This window comes from Mytilus trossulus, chromosome 14, assembly GCF_036588685.1.
Source record: "Mytilus trossulus isolate FHL-02 chromosome 14, PNRI_Mtr1.1.1.hap1, whole genome shotgun sequence".
NCBI lineage: Eukaryota > Metazoa > Mollusca > Bivalvia > Mytilida > Mytilidae > Mytilus > Mytilus trossulus.
The window spans coordinates 42,644,303-42,667,885 of NC_086386.1; the positions used below are offsets into that span (position 1 = coordinate 42,644,303).

General features: G+C 33.4%; 1 protein-coding gene across 1 annotated transcript; it reads right to left on the reverse strand.

Moving 5' to 3' along the window:
- Positions 1-6,914: 6,914 nt before the first annotated feature.
- On the reverse strand, positions 6,915-22,803 carry LOC134695686 (NFX1-type zinc finger-containing protein 1-like). Its single transcript, XM_063557035.1, has 3 exons — positions 22,715-22,803; positions 11,899-18,572; positions 6,915-11,578 (listed from the first exon to the last, which is right to left on the reverse strand). The coding sequence occupies exons 2-3, from the start codon at positions 18,533-18,535 to the stop codon at positions 10,647-10,649; spliced, it is 7,569 nt and encodes a 2,522-aa protein (XP_063413105.1). The 5' UTR covers positions 18,536-18,572; positions 22,715-22,803; the 3' UTR covers positions 6,915-10,646.
- Positions 22,804-23,583: the final 780 nt, after the last annotated feature.

Sequence of the window (23,583 nt, forward strand, 5' to 3'; positions counted from 1 at the left end):
AATACGTGATCTGGGAAATAGGCAAAATTATGCCCTTCTATTTTAAATCCATGCAATTTTATTAATTATCCAAATTAACAGTTTGATCATAGTTTTTCCTGGCCGGTTTCGAATCAGTGGTTTTTTATACCCACATTTTGTATCCTGTCGGAAATTATTTTTAACTCACCTGTCTCATCAAAAGACATTTTTTTTAATAATTCCATGAATCCAATTATCATGTATACAAATGATGCCTTGATTGAAACTCAATACATTCAGAGATAAAACACGAAATATTTGAGAATACAAATGGACCTAAAACCAACTTCGACTAAGGATCTAATCTTCAGTACACAACTTCACTAATACATGTCTATTTTTTGTGGCGCCTAAAGAGTTTTTTTGAATAACCTTCACCGGGAACGCTCAAACCCAAACTTTTAAAGCTAAGGACAAACTGAGGATGATTGCAATTGTTATAATAGATGTGATTTAAATTTCATAGTTATTGAAATTAGTGAGTAATTAATCTCTTTGTCAATTACATGTATTTGAAAGTAACATTGCCTTATTTTGTCGTTCAATTATGAGTTGCTTTTGAATTACTTTTTAACAACATTGCGGTTGTTGCTTGTTAGTTGACAATCTTTCCTGTTTCCATAATGCACTTAAATATAAAAGCTGTGTTTAACTTTTTTTTCTATTAAGTATGATCTTGGTGCATACGACAACTAGACAGCAGACTTAAAAAAACAATCTCGATGAAATTTTAATAAAGTACAATGTAAATTAAATATATATACTCTTTTTACTTCAACAAATACAAAAAAAGAAAACAGTAGCATGTAGTAAATTCAAATAACCTATAGTAGGACCTGAATAAATGCACTGATTCTTAAGATAAAAACTGAAGAGTTGTCTTGTATCCCAGATAATGCAGTTTTAACTTGTTCAAAGTACGAATGCCAAAATTAGGTAAAATAAGAAATGAAAAAAGTTTTGTGAAGGCCCATGAGTAAATCAAAATCACAAATCTCTGCTATATTTGAAATAACCAAATTACCACAACAATACACCACATTGCAAGTTTATACACGATAATTGCATTGCATTACATTTTTAAATATCTTTATACACACTCATTCCTCGCAATCTTTGTTTACAGCACTTGCTTTAACTTTTAAAAGAAGATGTCAAAAACCACGTGTACTGGGTTCATAAGATGCATGTCATTTTTATTCTGGTGTTGCAATCCATTTCAGACAATTAATGATGATAGTAAATGATAAGGTATTGTCCAAGCACTTACACGGTACGGTTACATTGTTGTATTGCCACTGCTTGAAGACAATATAAACAGGAGCGAAATCTCTGTATCCTTTCGCCACAAATGTGATGTTTACCGTTTGTGTTTTTAATTTTAGAGTTCATTGTTGCTTAGTCTAAATCTTCTGTGTAGTGCTTATATAAATTTGTTTTTCGTGTCCATGTTGTTCTTTTGACAATGATTTTTTTTGGACTTTTGAATTTTAATTTGTTCATTTGGAATGCTTTTTATCGTATAAAACTTACACATTTTCTTTCGGTCACAAATTCTAAACAAAGCAACTTTATACCCCCCCCCCCCCCCCCCAATAATGCATAAGCCTTCTTATCATAGATATAAAGATGGCGGATTGAGCATGACGGTATGAGTGAAGGTCTTCTCATATTGATCAATATGGATGTGTTGTGGTTATATTCCAACTAATTATTTTGTGATTTGAACTAGATATGAACATTTGTGACATTTGTGACATTACGAGATATCTAAATGGGGAAAAGGAGGAACAGTAATAACAACAAGACAGGTTTGACCCACCAAACAAAACACAAATCAATATGGCGTCACCCGGTCATCAACAACAACAACAAAGTTTCTCTAATGTACTGAGTCAAGCTCACGACACGTTATATACTAGTACACCAATGAACTCTCACACAACGCCAATATCGGGAACATTTCAACAAAATTATCACAATCCTACGAATCATATGAACCAGACCTTTGAATGCCCGAACCCACAGATACAACAGTCATCTCGTTTTTCTCCTAATGCTGGTCCAACTTCTCACCCCGGCTATCAACCTCCACCATTACCTTTATTCCCATCATTTCCATTATCACAAACTGATGGGGTTCGTTCAAATATAACCATGGAAATGTTGTTCTCAACAATTAACATTATGAACCAAAGATTAGAACGAATAGACTTTGAAGTGGGTGATAAACTCTTTAAACTGGACAAAAAACTTGATGAAAGATTCAACAACATTGATACGAAAATTTCAAACTTACACCAAGAAATCGACTCTGTAAAGAAAACTCAAAATGATCATGCACACATTTTGGAAAATGAAGAAAAGCACCATTTTGAAATTGCCGACAGAATGAATTTGGTAGAAAATTACACCCGAGACATTGATACAGAAAAAAATCAACTGAAAGAGGACTATTTAAAACTACAAAGTCACTCGATGAAATACAACCTTATATTCGGCGGTATTGTACAAACTGATGAAGAAGAAAATACTGAAACTGTACTCAAAAACTTTATTAAAACAGAACTTGATATTCCTGAAGCGGATGAAATAGATTTCCAAAACGTCCATAGATTACGACCACGACGGGACGGAAAACCGCGTAATATTATTGCTCTATTTACTCACTATAAAGACCATGAAAGAGTGAAAAAAGTCGTTCCGCAGAAACTTAAACTAAAACCAAAATTTACAGTTAACCAGCAGTATCCCACTGAGATTAGCAACCGTCGTCAAAAACTGTTACCAAAGCTAAAGGAACTCCATAGGCGTAATATCCGGGCATCATTAGTTTATGATCAGATTTTTGTAGACGGTCAACCGTTTGAACCAGCCCGTGAAGAGCCTCGCAACCCAATACACAGTAATCAGACGGGACACCGTTAGGATAACGCATCAGACAGTCGTAGATCGTTAAATAACAATGTGAATAAACTCAATATCGCTTACCTTAATGTTTGTGGTTTAAAATCAAAATTGTTGAACCCTGACTTTGATAATTTTATTAAAAAACATGATATTCTGGTGTTTGTAGAAACAAAAACTGATGATTATGACGAAATTAAATTACCAAAAGATTATACTCTATTTACTAAGAATAGACAAAAATTCAAAAAGAAATCAGGAGGTATTATTATCATTTATTAAAAGAAACTGTCACATATTCTGAAATTTATTAACTCAGAATCTGAGTTCGTTCAGTGGGTAGAAATTTTACATGGAAATTTTGATACGGGTAAAGATATCTTACTTGGGTGTGTTTATATACCTCCAGAATTCTCCAGATATTAATCTGATGAATCTTTTTCAGAGATTGAAGATGAACTTATTCGATTTTCAAATACTTCAAAAGAAGTAGCACTGATTGGTGATTTTAATTCTAGAACCTCTATTGATAGTGATCATGTTATACCTGATGAAAGTTTACTAGAAATTTTACAGGTAGAAGACGATGTTATAAATAAAGATATTTTTTCTTATCTCTTGTTAGAAAGTAAAAATATTCCTCTACAAAGATACAGTTATGATCAAGGTAGAGTGAATAAATATGGTACTCTTCTTTTAGAACTATGTAAAAGATGTGGAATTTTTATATGTAATGGTCGTATTTTCTCAGACAAATTTATAGGTCATACTACATGTAAAGACTCCAGCATAGTAGATTATTTAATTGTATCTCCTCACATGTTTGATTATATCTCTGAATTTAGAGTAGACGAGTTTAATCCCATGTTTTCAGATGTCCATAACAGTATATTTTTTACATTGTCATTCAATACTGATAGTAACTACACTGATGAGGTAAACACAGAAAAAAATACAGGTAACACAGAAACTCACATTAAATGGGACTGTAGAAAAGCAGACGAATATTTTCAAGCGTTATCCAGTGACAGTGTCTCAGGTAATTTACAACACATTGATCACGTTTTGAGTACTATTGACACAAATAATTTTACACCTGAAAATATAAACGGTCTAGTTGATGACCTTGGCAATGTACTGTTAGATACGGCAGAAGGAATTCTAGGCAAGACTAAAAAAAGACCGGTTTATCCCGACCGCAAAAATAAACCATGGTTTGATAAAAATTGCCAAGACAAACGTAATGAGTTTCACAAGGCTAGAAACTTATATAGCAGAGCGAAATCAGGTGGTAATAAACTGGCAATGAATAGCAAGGCCAAGGAATACCGCAAGACACTTAACATTAACTATCAGCAGTATAAAGAAAAATGTTCGGATGAACTGAGGGCACTCTCAAAAAATGACTCTAAGGGATTTTGGAAGACACTAAAAAAATATTCTGGCTACAAAAAAGACAATCCCTCTATCAGTATTGAAGCATTTCATGAATATTTTAAAAACATGAATGCAAATGACGAAGAAGATCTTGACGGCATCGACATCAATGAGTTGTGTAGTGACCCCATTTATAATGAAATTTTAAATGGAGTCATTACAGAACAAGAGGTTGTGGATGCCGTTAAGAACTTGAAACATGGTAAAGCATCTGGTACTGACAAGATACTGAATGAGTTTTTGAAAAACTCGCCACCATTTTTTATTTGTATTTACACTAAACTATTTAATGTGATATTGGATACAGGTATAATTCCTGAAACTTGGACAGCAGGAATAATTATACCAGTTTTTAAAAATAAGGGTAGTCCAAAGGATCCAGATAACTATAGAGCTATAACATTAATTAGCTGTATAGGGAAATTATTTACTTCCATTATCAATACTCGATTGAATTTTTTTGCAAATGAAATTTCACTTATACATGAAAATCAGGCTGGCTTTAGAAAGGGGTATTCAACTGTAGACAATATTTTTGTGCTTCATGCACTCATAGAGCTGTATTTCTCATTTGGAAAAAAACTTTTTTGTACTTTTGTAGACTTTCGGAAAGCATTCGATACTGTATCAAGATCTGGTTTATGGGAAAAACTTCAATTGAGTAATATTAAAGGGAAGTGCTTTAAAGTTATTTTTAATATGTACCAAGGAATCAAATCATGTGTAAAATATAATGGATGTCAGTCAGATTTTTTCCCCTGTTTAGCAGGTGTAAGACAGGGGGAGAATTTATCGCCGTTTTTGTTTTCAATTTTTCTTAATGACCTAGAAGATTACTTTAAGAATCTAGATGGGATTCCACTAGAAACTGTTAAAGAGAAGTTTCAAAGTGAATTGCACATATTTTTTGAATTATTTGTTATATTATATGCCGATGATACTGTAATTTTATCTGAAACAGAAGAAGGTATGCAGAGATCATTAAATATTTTTCAATCATATTGTGAAAAATGGAAATTAGAAGTCAATTTAAATAAAACAAAGGTGATGATTTTTAGAAAGAGAAAAAGTAAGAAGAAATTTATATTTTTATTACAAGACAAAGAACTTGAAATTGTCGAAAAAATTTCTTATTTAGGTGTTATCTTTAAATATAACGGTACTTTTTTAGATACCAAAAAGAAACTAATTGATCAAGCACATAAATCGATGCATTTTATCCATAGAATTGTTACAAACGAAAACATTCCTATAGATTTACAACTGAAATTATTTGATTCCATGATAGAACCCATTCTTTTATATGGTTCTGAAGTTTGGGGTTTTGAGAATTTGAAAATTATTGAACAGATGCATTTGAAATTTTGCAAAAGAATTTTAAAAGTTAGAAATACTACACCCAATTTTATGGTGTATGGAGAATTGGGAAGATTCCCTCTGCAAATTCGAGTTAAATGTAGAATGATTTCGTATTGGTGTAAAGTTGTAAACAATAGCAGTAAACTCAGTAGTTCTTTGTACAGGCTGATGTTATCATTGAAGAATAATGGCCATTATGTTTTCAAATGGATTGATTCTGTCGAATCAATATTTAACAACACTGGTCTAGGATATATTTTCATGAACCAAATTGTCTTTTGTGATAAAATTTATCTCGATCGTATATTGAGTGATCAGTTTATTACCTCATGGTTTGGCGATATAGAAAATTCATCCCGGGGACAATTTTATGGGTCATTTAAAAAGGAATTTGGACTAGAAAAATATCTGATCAGACTATCTGAACAGAATAGAGGGTGGATAACTAAATTAAGGACATCGAACTTACGTATTCCAATTGAGACAGGCCGTTGGCAAAATATACCTAGACCAGAGAGAATATGTACTTTATGTCATAAATTTATTGGTGATGAATTTCATGTTTTATTTGTATGTCAACATGATTCTATTGTTAATTATAGGAACAAATACTTACCTAAATATTATACTATTAATCCTCAATATATTAAAATGGAAGGATTATTGTCCATATGTAATATGGAGGTCTACAAACGATTGTCATTTTTTATTAAGAAAATCGCTTGTTTATTCTAAAATATTTACCATTATTATTGTATTTCTATGTGTTTAGACAGTACTGCATGCTCATTTCGTCATTCAATTGTTTATGTATTATACTTTGACCTCATGTTACACATTTATGTGTCTGAGCGTTGAATAAATCTTGAAAAATCTTGAATCATATAAATTGTACCAACATATACCAACATGTTGACATCGATTTAAACACCAATATAAAAAGGATTGTTTGCATGTTAAACCTTATTATCGATAGTTGTTTTATTGGAAATCATACCACATCTTCTTATTTCTATATCGAACATCCATCATAATAATAATAAACAAACGCATCGTGAACTTCCATCTTCAGAAACTTTGTATTTGAGTAAAAGTAAAAATGATACTAGATACACATAAAATATTAATCACGGTTAAATACATACGAAGTTGCTTGGTTTGCAAATAATATTATAATAAATGTATCAAATCATCACAAGAAACAAAAACAATATGTTTTATAAATAATTTTGCGCTTATATTTCTTTTCTTAAATATTTTGTTATCAAGGAGTTTTATAGACAGAACCACAGTAATCAACGAATACTAGTGCATGGAATATCAAAACGGAAAGACCCTATGCAAATGGCTTCAATTTAAATTCTGAGATCATAAGTATATAATCTCTAGGAAGCTACAAAATATTTTGAAGAAGGAGCACAGAGTATAAAACACATCAAGCTTATAAAAATTACATTAAAGAAAAATACTGCACTCTGAGTAATATTCTAAATAGAAAGTTCCTAATCAAATAAAAAAAATCAATAGCCCAAGCATATCAAACAAATTAATAACTATTATATTCCTTGTTTGGCACAGCCATTTTCATATATAGAAAATGGTGGATTAAATCTTGTTTTATAGGTAGCTAAACCGCATAATTGTGTACCTCTGACGCGCGTTTCGTCTATATATAACTAATAAATGATGCTCGAATCAAGGCAAGTCAGCAGCCAATTCAAATACGAAGCTGTAATGCATAATAATCCAAAATAACATAAAATTGTATGTTCTTACAAACACACGTACAGACAAAATTATATTTGTTAACAGCTACATTGTTTAAACGAGTACAAAGCGACAAAAATATCAGTTGAATACAAAAAAAATAGACGGTAACATAAAATTTATAAAATCACTGCAAAATATGTATGAATGCAACAAACACGTTATAACTGGAAAATATTGATGACTACATAAAATAATCGCTATAACCAAAATGCCAAAAATATTCCATACTTTTGCCTACTAAAAAAGATGTCTAAAATATATAATAGCCATTATTACAAAGTTAGCTATGATAAACAAACATTTAAAATAAATACCATCTAAATTGTCAGTTTCTGACGCTTCGACAACCGCTAATTTTGCGTCTGTTTTGTGGTTATTTTGTTTTTTTGTTTTTAGTATTTTTTTGTCAAATGAACAAAGAAAATTCAAACTGAGAGAACTTAAATGTCATGATGATAAAACACTCCCTTTATAGCTATAACTTTACATGTATTGTTTGTTCCTTAATGAAAAAAAGCCAGCGTCAAGTGGATATTCATGTTCGATTTGTAAATCCACAGAGCTTGTTATTTGTGGCAAAGAAGATTATGGAACATCTGTTTTATGATTAAGTTTTTTTTGTTTTGGGTATTTTTTTGTCAAATGAACAAGAAAAATTCAAACTGAGAGAACTGTCATGTTTAAACAGGCAGAATTGAAGGATTGATAAAGAAAACAAAATTTTAGAGGAAACTGGCATTTGGCATTATATTCTCATAGCAATTCTGCAGGGAAAAAAGAAAAGGGAAATCCCAAAAACATAATCATTGGTAATTGTTCACAAAAAGTCTGAAAAAGAATATTGTCTGGCCACAAAACAGTTTGAACAGTTTCCAGGTTGCTCATTCCTTTTTTTTTCGGGATACCTTGAGATGGTTTACAGAACACTTTATTTTTCTGAGGTGTGTCGAAAATTTTGATTCATTATGTGAATGAAATTTTTTTTTCAATGTGGATATTGTGATAGAAACAGATGTGAAGCATATTGTTTTAATATATTATGTTTAACATTTTAATATATTATGTTTAACATTTTAATATATTGTGCCGAACATTTAAAAAAAATGGGGTTATCATTTTTATATTTTTTTCTTAATATTTTACAATTTATGTTTATATTGATGTTTTATATTATTTTATAGAATAAATCATTTGACTTTTATTCATTTTTTTTATAGATAAACCTATTTCTTCATTTCAGTTATTATGTATAATCCCTAACGTTTTTTCCAGTGATTATGCATAATCCCTGAAAATTTTAGTGATTATATATAATCCCTAAACTAGCCAGTGATTCTACATAATCCCTGAAAATTTCAGGGATTCTACGTAATCACTGATTATACAAGTTCACTGTAACATATACACATTTGTTTGCCCCCAAAAAATCCAAAAAAATCAATAAATTAAAAAAACTTTTTTGTTTTCGTTTCTAAGCACAAAAATAGATTTGATAAACATTTCTGCGTAGTGCCGACCTATAGGCGCATGCTAACAACATTTGCTGAAACTAGAATGATGCGTCTGAAATCCAATGAATTAAAACTAGATCATTCAGATAGTTTGTCACTTTTACATGGTGTACTGTATTGATAATACAAGTTAAAGAAATACAATAATACAAATTAAAGAAATACAATAACACAAGTTAAAGAAATACAAAAATAAGTATTAAACCGATGATCATCTTTATCATATAGTATGCATAGTATCTATTTCATATGGGAGACACCTCCTAAACAGTCATTTGGAAGGAACCAATTAATAACAGCAGACATGAACGCACAATGTATAAATGAAATATTTTGAGAAAAATAAAGAGAAACTAAGAATCAAGCAATGCCACATTTTATTATGTACAAAATGTAAAAAATCTTATCACAGATACATTTTTGTAATATAATATGGCACGTTAAACGCTTGTTTCGACTTTATATGACTTATGAGTTGCGCTAAAATAACAATCCCAGTGCCATAACAAATAAGAAATTAAAGAGCATAAAAACCCGAAACATCTAAAACAAATAGTATTCTAACAATCACATCATTCTTATATCGTGAATCAAAAAATGGTTTCATGTCATACAAATTAAACGAAATGAGCTTCGCCGAGCAAAGCTTGATGAGACTGCAGAAGTCCAACCCCTGAACAGTTGGGGCAAAAATTGACACAATATTCAAGCTTGATACAGGTCTGTTTTGGATTGTAATTAATTTTTTCACACATGCTATGTTTCTCACAGAATAACAGTACAGTTGCGCAAAACTTAGTAAATCTGTTCTCAGACAATACAGAAAGAATTAACAAAATAAATTGCAACTCCCAATTTCGTTTTTGGAAAATTGAAAATTTCTTAAATCTAGAGGGGATAGTTTCGTTAAATGTGGTAAAATTTTAGGGACTCCATACACTAAAAACAAATAATTGTATGAAAACTAGAAAAAATGCTAGTTGTGGCCATATTTTTACCATTATACCAGAACGGTTTTGACAATCCGCAAAATGAATCCCAAACATTCTACTTGTGATATTGATATTGAACCCTATTGTACAATTTCACAGCAATCAAAATACTATACACCAGTTATTCTCCTGAAACTAGAACAAAATGCTTGTTTTGACCCTTTATTTGCCCTAAGTCATAAACCGTTGGGACCATAACCCCCAAATTCAATTCCAAGCTTTGATTTTGTGGTACAAAACCTCATGTTCCAATTCAAAAGCGTTCTTTTAAATTATACTAAGGTTATTGTCCAGAATTGAAACTGGGAAACTAAATGTATTCGGACATCGACGACAACGACGTGATAGCAATATACGAACGCAAGTTTTTGCAGTCGTATAAAAAGGTTTTCAATTGACTGCAAAATATAAATGGATTAAAAACATATAATAACTGCAAAATATGAATAGCTATATAACATATCACTGCAAAACAAGTACTATTATATTGTATATTACTCCCAAATAAAGATAGCTACATTACATATGCATTATCAATTGAAAAACAAAATAGACGGGTTTTCATATTTTTGTCTTTTAAAATAATACACACTAAATACGATATATTCATTACTCGTAAAAACCTTCATTAAAATATAAATCTAATTTATCAGTTTCTAGCGCCTCTACCACCTCTTCTACCCCTCCTCCCGCGGCCCCGTTGACCTCTACTTCCAGGACGTGAATCAGACGAACAATATTCATATTTAGGACTGCCAAATCCTGCTGTAAAATGTTTTAAGTTTTCATCCGGTTCATTATTTATCTTGTTTTGTTGCATATGTATTCCAAATCCTGCAACCTGCTCCTGATGAGGAACATTTCTCTCCCAGTTTTTATTATGAATAAATTCTTGCTCATGATGCGGAACACTATTGCTCTGCCGCTTTCCATTATCACCTGCTACTGGAACATGATGAGGAATACCTAGATCCGGATGAGGAACAGTATTTCTCTGCCACATTCCATTATAACCTGTCCCTCTACCATCGGTGGATCGACCAAAGTTCGATTCCATAAAATTGGATGCGCTATGACCCCTTTGAGGTCGCACTACCGGAGAGTTAAAATCTGTATTATATCCTTGAAATCCCACTGGACGAGTGTGTAGTGGACGTCCAGCCACCTCAGCTGTTTGTTGATTTTTATTGCCTCTACCACGCCCTCGTCCGCGACTGTTTCCTTTATAAGAACCTCCATTTGTATTTGGATTTATGTAATGTTGAAGTGTAAAATTATCTGACGCACGATTGCTGCCTTGAAAATGTGTACGAACTTCTTCTGTGTTTGTTTGTATGGTATCCTTTTCAAATGTAATAGGCATTCTATTTTTATTAGATTTGTTTCGTTTATTTCTTTTCTGTTGTGCACCCATTACATTGCCTTTACCTTGATTGTATTTAGCCCAATCAGACTTTTCAGTTAGATGTTCGAAATGTGTTTTCCAAAGAACTCCTTCCAATGACTGTCCAGACACTTTCGAGGCTGTGGCATCATCACAGGTAAAACAATTTTGATGAATCAAGGTAGATGCAAGATGGCCTATAATGAAAATAAAATAACCTTTATGTTGTTGTTTTTTTTTTTTTTTAATTTAAAACTACAAAAAAACCTATTGTATATTGGAATAAACACACAAGTTGTGTTAAACAAAGCAAATGTAACCTTTGGCAATCCTGCTGACTATTGTTGGTGGTTTATTTTCTATGACAATGCATTTTGCCTAATTTCAATATTCTTCTTATTCTATTTTAGCATGATGAGAAAGTAATAATAAAATATTAAACGGTTTATATTTCATTAAAAAAAAACAGGTAAAAAAATATTCCATTATTATATATACATTTTTTTTTACATTTTACCTTGTTTGCATATTTTCCAGTCTTTCTCGTGGACACCAATTGCAGTAACTGAGGTGAGCTTAGGACATTGTATTGCCTCTGTAAAATGAGGTTCATTTCTCATAAAGGGTATCATAAAACTTAGTAATCTTTCTACTTCACCTTTCTGATTACTTATCATTGAATCTTCGATCCTTCTCACAATGTCCAATCCAGTAAGCCATTCCTCTACTTCCTGTTCTGATACCTCTTTATCTTTTTGATTTTTTGAAGTGTCTCCATCACATCCGATTTCCATTGATTTCGACTCTTGACTCAGACAGACCATGCTATTTTCTTCAAACATTGCTGATATTTCAACAACTTCGAATTGATTATTCTCGTCGTTTCTTCTATTACATCTTACAACAGGTTTAGATTTCTTTGATTCTTTAAATTCGGTAGAGAATATATCACCTTCGGGAACATTATGAGAACTTGCGCACTCATTTTCGTCTTGATTTTGGGTTATATTTGTACCATTAAATTTCCTTTCAAGAAGTTTTTCATTGCTTGTTACAATTTGTAACATCCACTTTACATATAAGCGAAATATCGCATCATAGATATCTATCCAATTCTGTAGGCATTTACTTGTTGTCCTCCTCATTGCCTTCAAAATGTTATCAGCATATGCTTGAAAGGATTTGATTTTAACATTATTCCTGTCTCGAGCTATGTAGCTGATGATTTGTACATAGGTATTAAACGACCCAATATAATTGTGGAATTGTTGAACAATTTTTAAATCACACAATGGAAATGTATAAAACGATTGTTTTGTTATCTTTTGAAAATTCTTTTTAAGTTCTTCTGTTAACAGTTTCTTCCTTTTTAGTATTTTATCATACCGTGGATGCCAATTAAAAACTCGTTCACAGCTTGGGCATTGTGATGTTAATTCGCTAGCAGTCTCTCCCATGAGGTTATCAAGATATTTATACCCAAATGAATGCCCGCATTCTTTTATTGTGACGGTTTTTATTCCCTCGTCACCTTCAAAAAAGTTTGATGCATCGCAGTCTTCGCAAGAAACTGGACATGGCTCGCCACAAAATCCGGGGCATTTATGACCACAAGTCAGTTTATGTTCACAATCTTCTGAACAAAGCGGTCGGTCGCATTCTTCTGAACATAATTTTGAACATTGAAAGTGCGGACATTTCCAAGGGCATGGTTTTTTGCAAGGAAAACAATTGTCTCTACAATTTAGCTTGCAAATATCATGAGCACATGAAAAAGAGCATACCTTGTTACACGGTCTACATTGCATACATGTCTCTCCGTTGCAATCATGACCACAGAACAATCGTTTACCACATTTGCGCATGCATTTTTTGTGAGTGATGTTTTCTTCGCATAATGTACATTGATTTGAACAAGAGTGACCGCAAATCAAAATTTGTTCACACTTTTGATTGCAAACTGCAGTATCGGCCATTTTACACTGAACAGTTATCTTATGACCGCAAGTCAGTTGCTTCTCCATCAGATGTTCACATAACGGTATTTCATATTCGATTTCCTCGCGATAATTATACCTCCTTCCTATCCCACGCCTTCTCATTGCAATTTGGGCTTTACGTTGTAGTTTTTGAATATCTGGATGTTGACAACATTCGAAGTACCTTTCATGTCCGCATTTCGGGTACGTATAAAGAGAATTTTCATGGCATTCGAATTTGTTGTGCTTATGATGGCATTCAACCATTTTCGTGTGCTCACATTGTTCCATATGTATTTCAACTAGTGCCTTGCAATTGCTCACTACTCTATTGTAGAATGTCCTGTTTTCTTTTTCCCAACACGTTGTTTGTCCTATATGGCCACAAGTGAGCTCAATATCTACACTTGTTGAACATTTAATATTTAATATTTTAATAATATTTAATGTTCTGACATTTCTGAAAAACCCTCTAGGTAAGGCGGTCAGGTTTTTCAGGTTTTCGTATTGAAACCTTTCAAAGCATTTGACAGTTGTTGTATGACCACATTCTAAATTTAGATCAACCATAGTTTCACATTCAATTCCAGCTTTTCCTTCCGTTTGTGTTGATGCAGATTTCTTCTCGTAAGCTAGTTTCTTGTAACAAACTGTTGTTATTGAATGACCACACTCTAAATTAAAAGCTACTTCCTTTGAACATTTCAGGTTATACTTATCTTCTTCATATTCCATCATATTTTTGCCGGCCTCTTTGATTTTAAACGACTTCCAGCATTCGGCAAGTTTTGAGTGGCCACATTTAGGTAAGTCTACTGGAATAATCACACAACACTTGATACACTTTTCATATAATTCTCTCTTTCCCGGTTCAGTTGTTTCAATGCTGTGCTTCTCACTGCAAGATATATTTTTATGGTGTCCGCATCTTTCCAGAATGAAGTCTACCTGTTCAGTGCAACGTGTTAATTGGTTAACCTCTTCCGAACATTCAATGAGAATATCATGACCACACCGTGGTAATGTTTTATTTATCTGTACGTTGCAGTGACATTCGGCAGAAAAATGACATACACGATCACAAATATGACTGTTCTCACATTTTTTTAGGCATTTCTTTTTGCATGAAAAGAATAAGTCATCTCTATTTTGGTAACATTTGATTACTTCTATGTGTCCACATTTCAGAGTTTTGTCAACTTTTATCTCACATTTGTTTTTCCGTTCAAAAGTAATGTCGTGACATTCCCGCTTAAACTCGTGACCACAGTCGTCTCGTGTACAAGTAACAATTTCTCTGCACATATACTTTTCATAATTTATATGGCATTTTAAGATAATTCTGTGGTCACACAATAAGGAACGCTTCACATCCACAAGACATTGGTGTTCCGATGGATCAATGTGGCACTTGAGCTTCACTGTGTGGTTACATAGGAGCGTCCTTTCCATTATAACTTCACATTCGCAAGATTTAGGAAAATGGCAGCGTTTGTTACATTTATGATTTTCATCACAAACGTTGGGACACATTTTCCTACATTCATATTCCACGTGGTTTTTATCGTACGGGTGACATCTCAAACGGCAAACATGACCACATTCCAACCTTATTCCGCAAAAAAGTTCGCAACCTCCTTCTGGTGCTCTGGCGAAATCTGCAGGTAATACGGCTAGAATTCCTTCATTTGCTGGATGGTTTCTACAGTACAATGGTAAAGCTTGACCAAAAGACGTTCCAAAATCTGGTCTTGGGCATGCATGGTTTGTATCTTCTCTTTTATTTGACTTTATTTTCTGTATCACCGTCCTCCATTCATTGGAATCTTTTGTTAATGTTTCACTATTACCTAAAATGTAAAGACCCTTCTTAGCTCTTGATAAAGCCACGCATATTCTATTTTCACGCCTCAAAAATCCAATATCACCATTATTATTATTGCGCACCAAGGACAATACTATAATTTCATTCTCTTCTCCCTGGTAGTTGTCCAAAACGCTTATATTAATTCCTTCAAATTGAGCTCGTGGCATTTTGCTGCGTATCAAAAACATCTGACCCGTATATGCAGCAAGAATTGTTATTTCATTTCGCTTGTAACCTTGCTTCAAAAGATAGGTACAAAGTTCTTTCACATATTCTGCTTCGTGTTCATTTGTAAAACTTTTGCCATCTGCATTATACTGTTCGAGATGCTCATGATTAATGAAGAACAGATTTTGTCGAATACCTCGAACATTCTCGTACTCTAGAACATTTGAATTGTCATAAAGCTTCGGATACATGTGTCTTACTAATTCGGAGATTTCTGGTCTCATTCTATGCTGTCTTTGCAGACAATCGTATTCTAAACCGTTATTAATCATTCTCTCAAACAAAGAAATCGAAAGATTAAATCGTGTAGCTAATTCACGAACAGCTGGTTTTGGTTCCAATTGCTTGTGATCACCTATCAAAATGAGGTGTTCGCATTCAGGATTTATTGCAGTTACAATGTGCGCTTCTGGTACCTCTGCAGCTTCCTCTATGATAGTGATTCGAGGACCAATTTTCATGAGTACCTCGTGATATTTTGCAGCACCAGTCGTTGTCATAGCAATAACAGATGCCTGTCTTAAGATTGCTTCATCAAGTTCTGCTCTGACCTTTTTGTAATCTTCAAATATTCCATTAAATTTGTTTTCTTCTATCTGAAGACTTTCCTTCAGGTATTCCACATATTTCCGTAGCCAATGGCGGTATAATTTCCATCGATTCTCCAAAGAAAGGCTCCACAAATCTCTTGTTCTCTCAATTACAAAATCATTTGCTGCAGACATTGCTTTCAATTCGTTTGAAACAACTTCAGCTTCTTCGTGTAAAATGTCTTGACATACTTTGTCTTGAATGTCGGCCAAGATCTGACTCAACTGGTCGTTTACATCAATGCCAATCCAGTTAACATTAAAACTAAATTCCACATTCTCGTCTAATGACCTTTCACTGTATTGGTATTCGGCATCTGTCATTATGTTAATAACAGGCTGTTGTGAATTTGCACTTGCCCTAGTTCGGTTAGATTTTTGTCTGTGTTTTTTCTGCGACTTTTCCCTCTGAACTTCATAAAACCACGATTTTGGAGATACATGAATCCAGTCCAACCAGTCATTAAAGGGATCATTTTGAAAATTAAGAACATGATGTTCTAACATGAATGGCCTTAATTGTCGGAAAAAAAGAACACAATGTTGGCCTTGAATTATTTTTAAAATTGAACGAATAGTTAAAACATCGTATCTGGTACGCTCAGCTGCTTCCATTACCTCATGCGCCTGTCTCCTTTTATGAACTTTGTGCCGATGATTTTTGATAGAGTATTTGTCAACTGCAGGATTTTTACTTTGGTTTCCAATTCTAATAACAGCAGGGATATCACTATTTAGTTCTCTTTCTGGGGTGAATCCGATGATACCTTCAACAAACTGATCCAGTGCGTGATTTGTATAGCACACTATCAAGATACATTGTTTCTTCTCGGGAAACCTTTCCCCATCATGATCAAAATCTCGTGTTATTTTCCATTTGTCTTTGTTGTGAACTAACGTTTTGGCAATTTGAAGACCAATGTAGGTTTTTCCAGTCCCAGGTGGTCCTTGGATCAGTACAAATTCTTTTGTAAGAGCAGATATATATGCTGACCTCTGTGATTCGTCCATACCAAGTTCTTCTGCAGAAGGCCATCGATATTTATCCGTCACCTTTATCGTAAGTTTTTCAGCATCTGGTGTCTCCATCTTTTTTTCTTTTACTGCTGATCTTTGCACATGCTTTGTCAATGCCACTAGTAAATCGTCTAAATCTTCTTCCGAACTTTCACTTAACTCATTTTGGTCCTGGTTTATAGCTAGTATAGATCTTAGATCAAATCTTACATCAGGGTCTATAGCAAGATACTTTGGCATATCAACTGAACTATTGCAATGAACAATATATTGTTGAAATGGCAATGTGTTTTCTTCAATTGATTGGAGAGCGGTTAAAACATGATGGTATGCCTCAAAGTATGCAGATGTTGCTTCAAGAAGTATTCCTGGGGTTTCTCTAGGTATCTGCTGATTCGGCATAGTTTTGAAAATCTTAATTTTAAAAGTACCTGATTCTTTCATTTCGTCAGGTTTAGAATCAGAAACCAATGCAAACAACAAAGATTTGAAACGGTCAAATGACAAAAGCAAAACCGATCCAAATATCAGTCGTTTTGAATTGTTCCAGCGGATACGTTGTCTATGTTCGTCATCCAGCTGAATAATAAAAACTTCGCCATGGTCCAATGAAGTACTTGTTGTCTTTTGTATTATAACGTCTCTGTAGATGCGTCCACTTTCTAAACGAAATCTTTCATTTTCTTTATCTTTTGTTATGAATTCTTCATAGACCTCACGTAAAGGTATAATACAGTCTTCTCTGTACAGTCGAAACTGAACATCTAAGTAGTGATCTAGGTCGTTGTATCCCCCTTTAGCTTTGTTCCTTCGGAGGAAAATTGTTTGGTATAGCATGTCGTCTTCCTCTGGCATTACCGAGAGACACCGGAAATCGTCTGGTGGTTTCAATTTATCCTCTGAAATTTTTTCCTTCTTCTTAAAATTTCTTACGGTTTCAGCTCTTTCTGAAAGTTTTCGTATAAGACAGCTTTGAAGTTCGTCGATATCTTCTTGAAGTTGTTGCTTATTTTCAAAATCGTCGTAACCTTTTATTTGCTTTTGAAGAAGAGTGACCAATCCAATTTTTTGTGGCGTGTCTAGTGTCGACGGAATGGTTACATACAATTTTTGAAGTACAGTCAGAAAATCAGCAAGAAGGCATTGGTATGAATGGTAGTTCCTGCAACTGCTACTATTCATTATAAGTAGTTTTGCTCCGCTGTTGTTCAAGATTGGTGATTCTGTCATTGATTGAAGAAGCTGGAGAACTTTCTGACGTGACGAATGTAGTTCAACCCGTGATGCGCACGCAACAAGATGAAGTAAAATTTCAGTAGCTTCATTCGTGAGCTCTGCAGAACTTGTGAATTGGTAAAGCTCTCTCGATGATGTAGAAAGAAATTCAAGTATTTTCTCATCTTCTAACTTTGAAATACACATGTGACGGAGATAATCTACAGTTATGTCCTGGCCTGGACTGCAACCTGCCATTTTGATGACTGTTAATAATAACTATCCTTTTGTCAGTCTAAAACAAACATATAGAATTACAAATGTGTGTACTTTTTCAGATTATCGATTATCAGATGAACGAATTTTACCTTTATGAGGAATAAAGTCTTGTCTAAATCATGTTTTAATGGCATGCAGGTGAAATCATTGCTATTAATTGTGTTTATAGTGTAGCAACCATATTATCTTGTAAGCATATATCAAGACCAACTATTTTCAATATACACTAATTTCAATGGGGCCTCTTCAAATCAGTTTTCTATCTACAAATATATCGATGAAATTGATTTATAATGGTTGTCATTTCTAAATCCCCAATAAGGGATAATAACTCTGTTTGACAGTGTTCGTCATGTGACTATACTGCTTATGGAGTATATACATCTCGTAAATTTATTTATTTTCTAGTCAATATTTTGACATATAATAGGTTTCTGACACAAAATAGCTGTAGTCAAAGAACTTAGAATTGGTTATTTGATTTGAATTTATACTAATTTTTTGATTTTGTGCAATACAGTAAATTCATTATGCTGTTGTAAATTGATCCCCTCTCCCCCCCAAAAAAAATAAAATACCCTTCACACTTTCTTTTTTATTCCCCCCTTTCCAATAACTATTTTCCCCCTCAAGATGTTGTCATAATCTCAATTAAAATTTCCAATGTAGTGTGCAACCATATTTACCCATTTAAAGTACACCATAAAAGTCTTTAAATAGAAAATGACATACATAATCATGCTAAAATTAATATTCCTTTAAAAGTAACTTCTAAAAAAATATTGACAGCTAATCACCTTAAAACAATACAACATAATTTTCTTTCTATGTGATTTAAAAGCAGTGTAAGGGAGGTAATCCAAACACAAAATTGTACTTTAAATGTGTTTGGATTACCTCCCTTACACTCCTATTAAATTGTAATTGTCCATTAACCAGGAAACCCTTGTTTTGTTTGCACTTAATTCCTAACCGTTTGAGCCATTGTCGAGGATAAATAGAGACAATCACATTACGTGGGATTCATACATGTACCTATACGCGTTGCCGCTCTCTACATGTAACTTCATGGTTGCTATCTGGAAATAGAGCCGCTGTCTGTTACTAAATTCTCAAGAAACTAGATGAGCTGAACACCGATTCGGAGATATTGACATTGCAGGTCCAATTATTGACGCTATAGTGAAAAAACAAAGTGTGTTTTCCCAAAGCGATTTACTAATAACTCGACGGCTTTGTGATCATTTGCGCTGGAACAGTCTCGTGATCGTATAATTGTAGTTTGCATTGTGTTGTATGCGTATAGGTACATGTATGAATCCGACGTAATGTGATTGTCTCTATTTATCCTCGACACCATAACCCCCGAAAGTAAATCCTAACCATCCCTTTGCGGTATTTAAAAATGTGGTATAATTTCAGAAAGATCCATACACCGTTTAACAAGTTATTCATTTTCTGGAAAGTAGAAAAATGCTTGTTTGTGCCCTTTTTCGTCCCTATTTCCTACACTGTGAGGACCATAGCCACCAGAATCAATCGCAATCTTCCTTTTTGTGGTTATAACACTTGTGTTTAGATTTCATATACTAGTATTTGTATTTACTTATATACTAAAATTATTGGCGGGCACCAAATGCCTTCGGACGACAACGACGACGTGATATCAAAATACGACCACAATTTTTTTGGTGGTCGTATAAAATGACAAAAAGCCACCAAATAGTTAACCATTTTGATTGGTCACTTCAGACTTGCTAATGTATGCATAATGATTCATTGAAATGAACTTGTACATTATAACGTGTACATTATAAACAAACCCAATCACTGAACAATGAGGTCAAGGACAACGCACATATGATAGACGGAAACATCAGAATATAAGGTGTGTGCATACAAGGTATGATGCATCCAGCTCTTCTACCTTGGTGAAATATAAAGCTTTTATCCACTGTATTGTAGTTTAATCCCTATTTTTTGCATAGATAAGTTTGATAAATAAATGTCATAACGGTCACAAAACTTTGTTAGAGTTTATTAGCATGCTGCAATATATGCTATTCAAGATATTTAAACTAATTATTTCCTTTGTTCCGCTCAATTCCATTACATGTAATGAAAAAAGAAAAGTAATAGTAAAGTCCATTTGTTTCTCTAACCGAAGTTCGACTTCATATTCTGCTAGTTGCTGTAAATAAACATTAGGGAATTTTATTCAGTAAGCAATGGTAAGCTATCAAACGTGGCGACGAATCATGATGTTAAGTTATCATTTGCATTAAACGTTCAGCACACATCCCTTGAAAACGATAAGTTTCCACAAGAAGCTTTCTAACCCAAAGCCCCCTTAATTATTCTGATAAAGCAGATGACAAAATAAATTATGAATCCAGATTCCTCCAATACATAAAAGTCATGAAAGTGTTAAATTTTGAAATAAAAATGATTAAATTTCTGACTTATAACAAAACCATATTACCCCCCTCCCCAACACATATTTAAGTTACAATGTACAATATATGTCATATATCTTAACTTTAGGACTTAACTAAAATCTTTTATTTTATATAAACTAGAGGCTCTCAAGAGCCTGTATCGCTCACCTGATTCTACTTGGGTTTATGAAATCATATAAAAAGATAAAATTTGGCTTCAAAGTAACAGTACATGGCCGGCACTTCATTAAGAAAGGAGCATTTATGCTATGTTTGCTTTCATTCATTTCAGTGGTTCTCTAACAGAAGACATTTGTATGTATTTCCCATTGGGTCCTATGTTAAACCAAATCCCCTGCTGGAGGCCACCTTGGATGAAGGATTGGCTACAAAGTAACAACACTTGGTCAGCATGTCACAAGGAACATTCATGCTATGTTTGACTTCATTCCATTTAGTGGTTCTTTAAGAGAAGACATTTGTATGTATTTCCATAGGATCCTATGTTAAACTAAGTCCCCCGCTGGCAGCCATCTTGGATGATGGATCGGCTACAAAGTAACAACACTTGGTCAACATCTCATAAGGAATGTTTATGACATGTTTTGTTTCATTCCATTCAGTGGTTCACTAAAAGAAGTCATTTGTGTGCATTTCCCGTAGGGTCCTATGTTAAACTAAGTCCCGCGCTGGTGGCCATCTTGGATGATGGATCGGCTACAAAGTAACAAAACGTGGTCAGCACCTTATAATGAACATGCATGCCATGTTTGGTTTCATTATATTCAGTGGTTCTATAAAATAAGTCATTTGTTTGCATTTCCCATAGGGTTCTATGTTAAACTAAGTGATTTTAGTCCCCCGCTGGCAGCCATCTTGGATGATGTATAGGCTACAAAGTAACAACACTTGGTCAGCACCTTTAAATATAAGGAACATTCATGCCATGTTTGGTTTTATTCCATTCAGTGGTTCTCTAGAAGAAGTTCAAAATGTAAAAAATTATTGACGACGGACGACGGACGCCAAGTGATGAGAAAGGCTCACTTGGCCCTTTAAGCCAGATAAGCTAAAAATATCAGAAATAAATGATAAGTAAAAATAAAATTGAAAATGGAAATAAGGTCAATATAATATAATGTTCCAATTACTTGTGATATGAAAAATTATGTCATTTCTATCACAGGCGATAGTCTCGCGGTAAGAAAAAAAATCACATATTATAGGAATCTTAGCCTCGAACAATCCACTTTTCGACACGTTACACTAAACTCAACTTATATGGGAAAATGATACTTTTTTAGCTACGCAGAATAAGAAAAAAGTATACACTTGTTAGATCTGATTTATATGATCAGGATGAGGTAACAGAATCCCAGCGGCACCTCCTATCAAAGCCCGACGAAATTATAATCGAAAGTTATTTGTTAATTTGTCTTATTTAATTTTTTTCAACATTCATGATCCGTAATGCATGACAAATTGGTGATTTGAGGGAGATCACAAAGAACTTTCACGTCAAAAATAAGTCGAAAATTGAGAATTGTGCATTGTTTGTATGGCGTTGGCAAGGACGAATATCATGATATAATTGCCAAGCTGAGGTCGGTTTAAATGTTAAGCAAATTACCATGGTCGTAAAATTTAATGAACCGCTGCGCAACATAATTGATGTCTAAATACAAAACAATGATAATATTTATAAATTTGTGAACCTTACCTTTATTCTCACTGTATGTTGGGTACTATAATATATATACGTATCATCATCGACAATATTAACATGGTTAATGTAGGAATGTATATTATCTACCTTTGAACTTTGTATTACGTAATCAGAAATTTCCTGTAAATTCTACTTTCGCTATCATTTCAACTTTTACTTTCGTTTTTGCTCTATATATATATATATAGCAAATAGTCGATATATTAAGATTATTTTTTTTTAACCATATATTAAAATTAAACTTGATTGGACAAAATTCATTCAAAGAAGACGATTTATAAAATTCAATTTCCCAACCATTTAAAGGCTTGGGGAGTTTACAGGAGATTAATTTCGTCTGTTCTTGTGTTTTATCATGGAGCCAAGGAACAGCTACTCAATATATAACAAAACAAGCTTATAGAATAGTTGGGACTGGTGAGAGATGAAAATACATTCGTATATCCTTTCAAGAGACCGAGGATGTAAATGAATACGTTTTAAGAGGGGGCAAACCTTTTTGTGTTAACCTGTTGTGGCCCTTTTCAAGGTGTAGTTAACTGTTATATGAGATCAATTTAAGCTGTAAACTGTTTTCCACCATGTTTGTTAACTGTTAACAGCATTTTTGCATTTTTGTTAACTGTTTTTGCCAAAATCGAGGTGTTGTCGACATGTGAATGGACCCCCTATTGTCCCCCTTTTAAGCATGCATAGCAACAGATACAAATGTGTAGTCAATCTGAATAAAAGCCCCCTTCATCCCCTCCAAGATAATCACAATGGGCATCTTCTTCAAAGAAAAGAACAGAAAAATCATGTTTTGTCCTTTATTTGGATAGGTATTGGATCCACTGGGGGTCCAACTGAATTCCAAGAAGGGG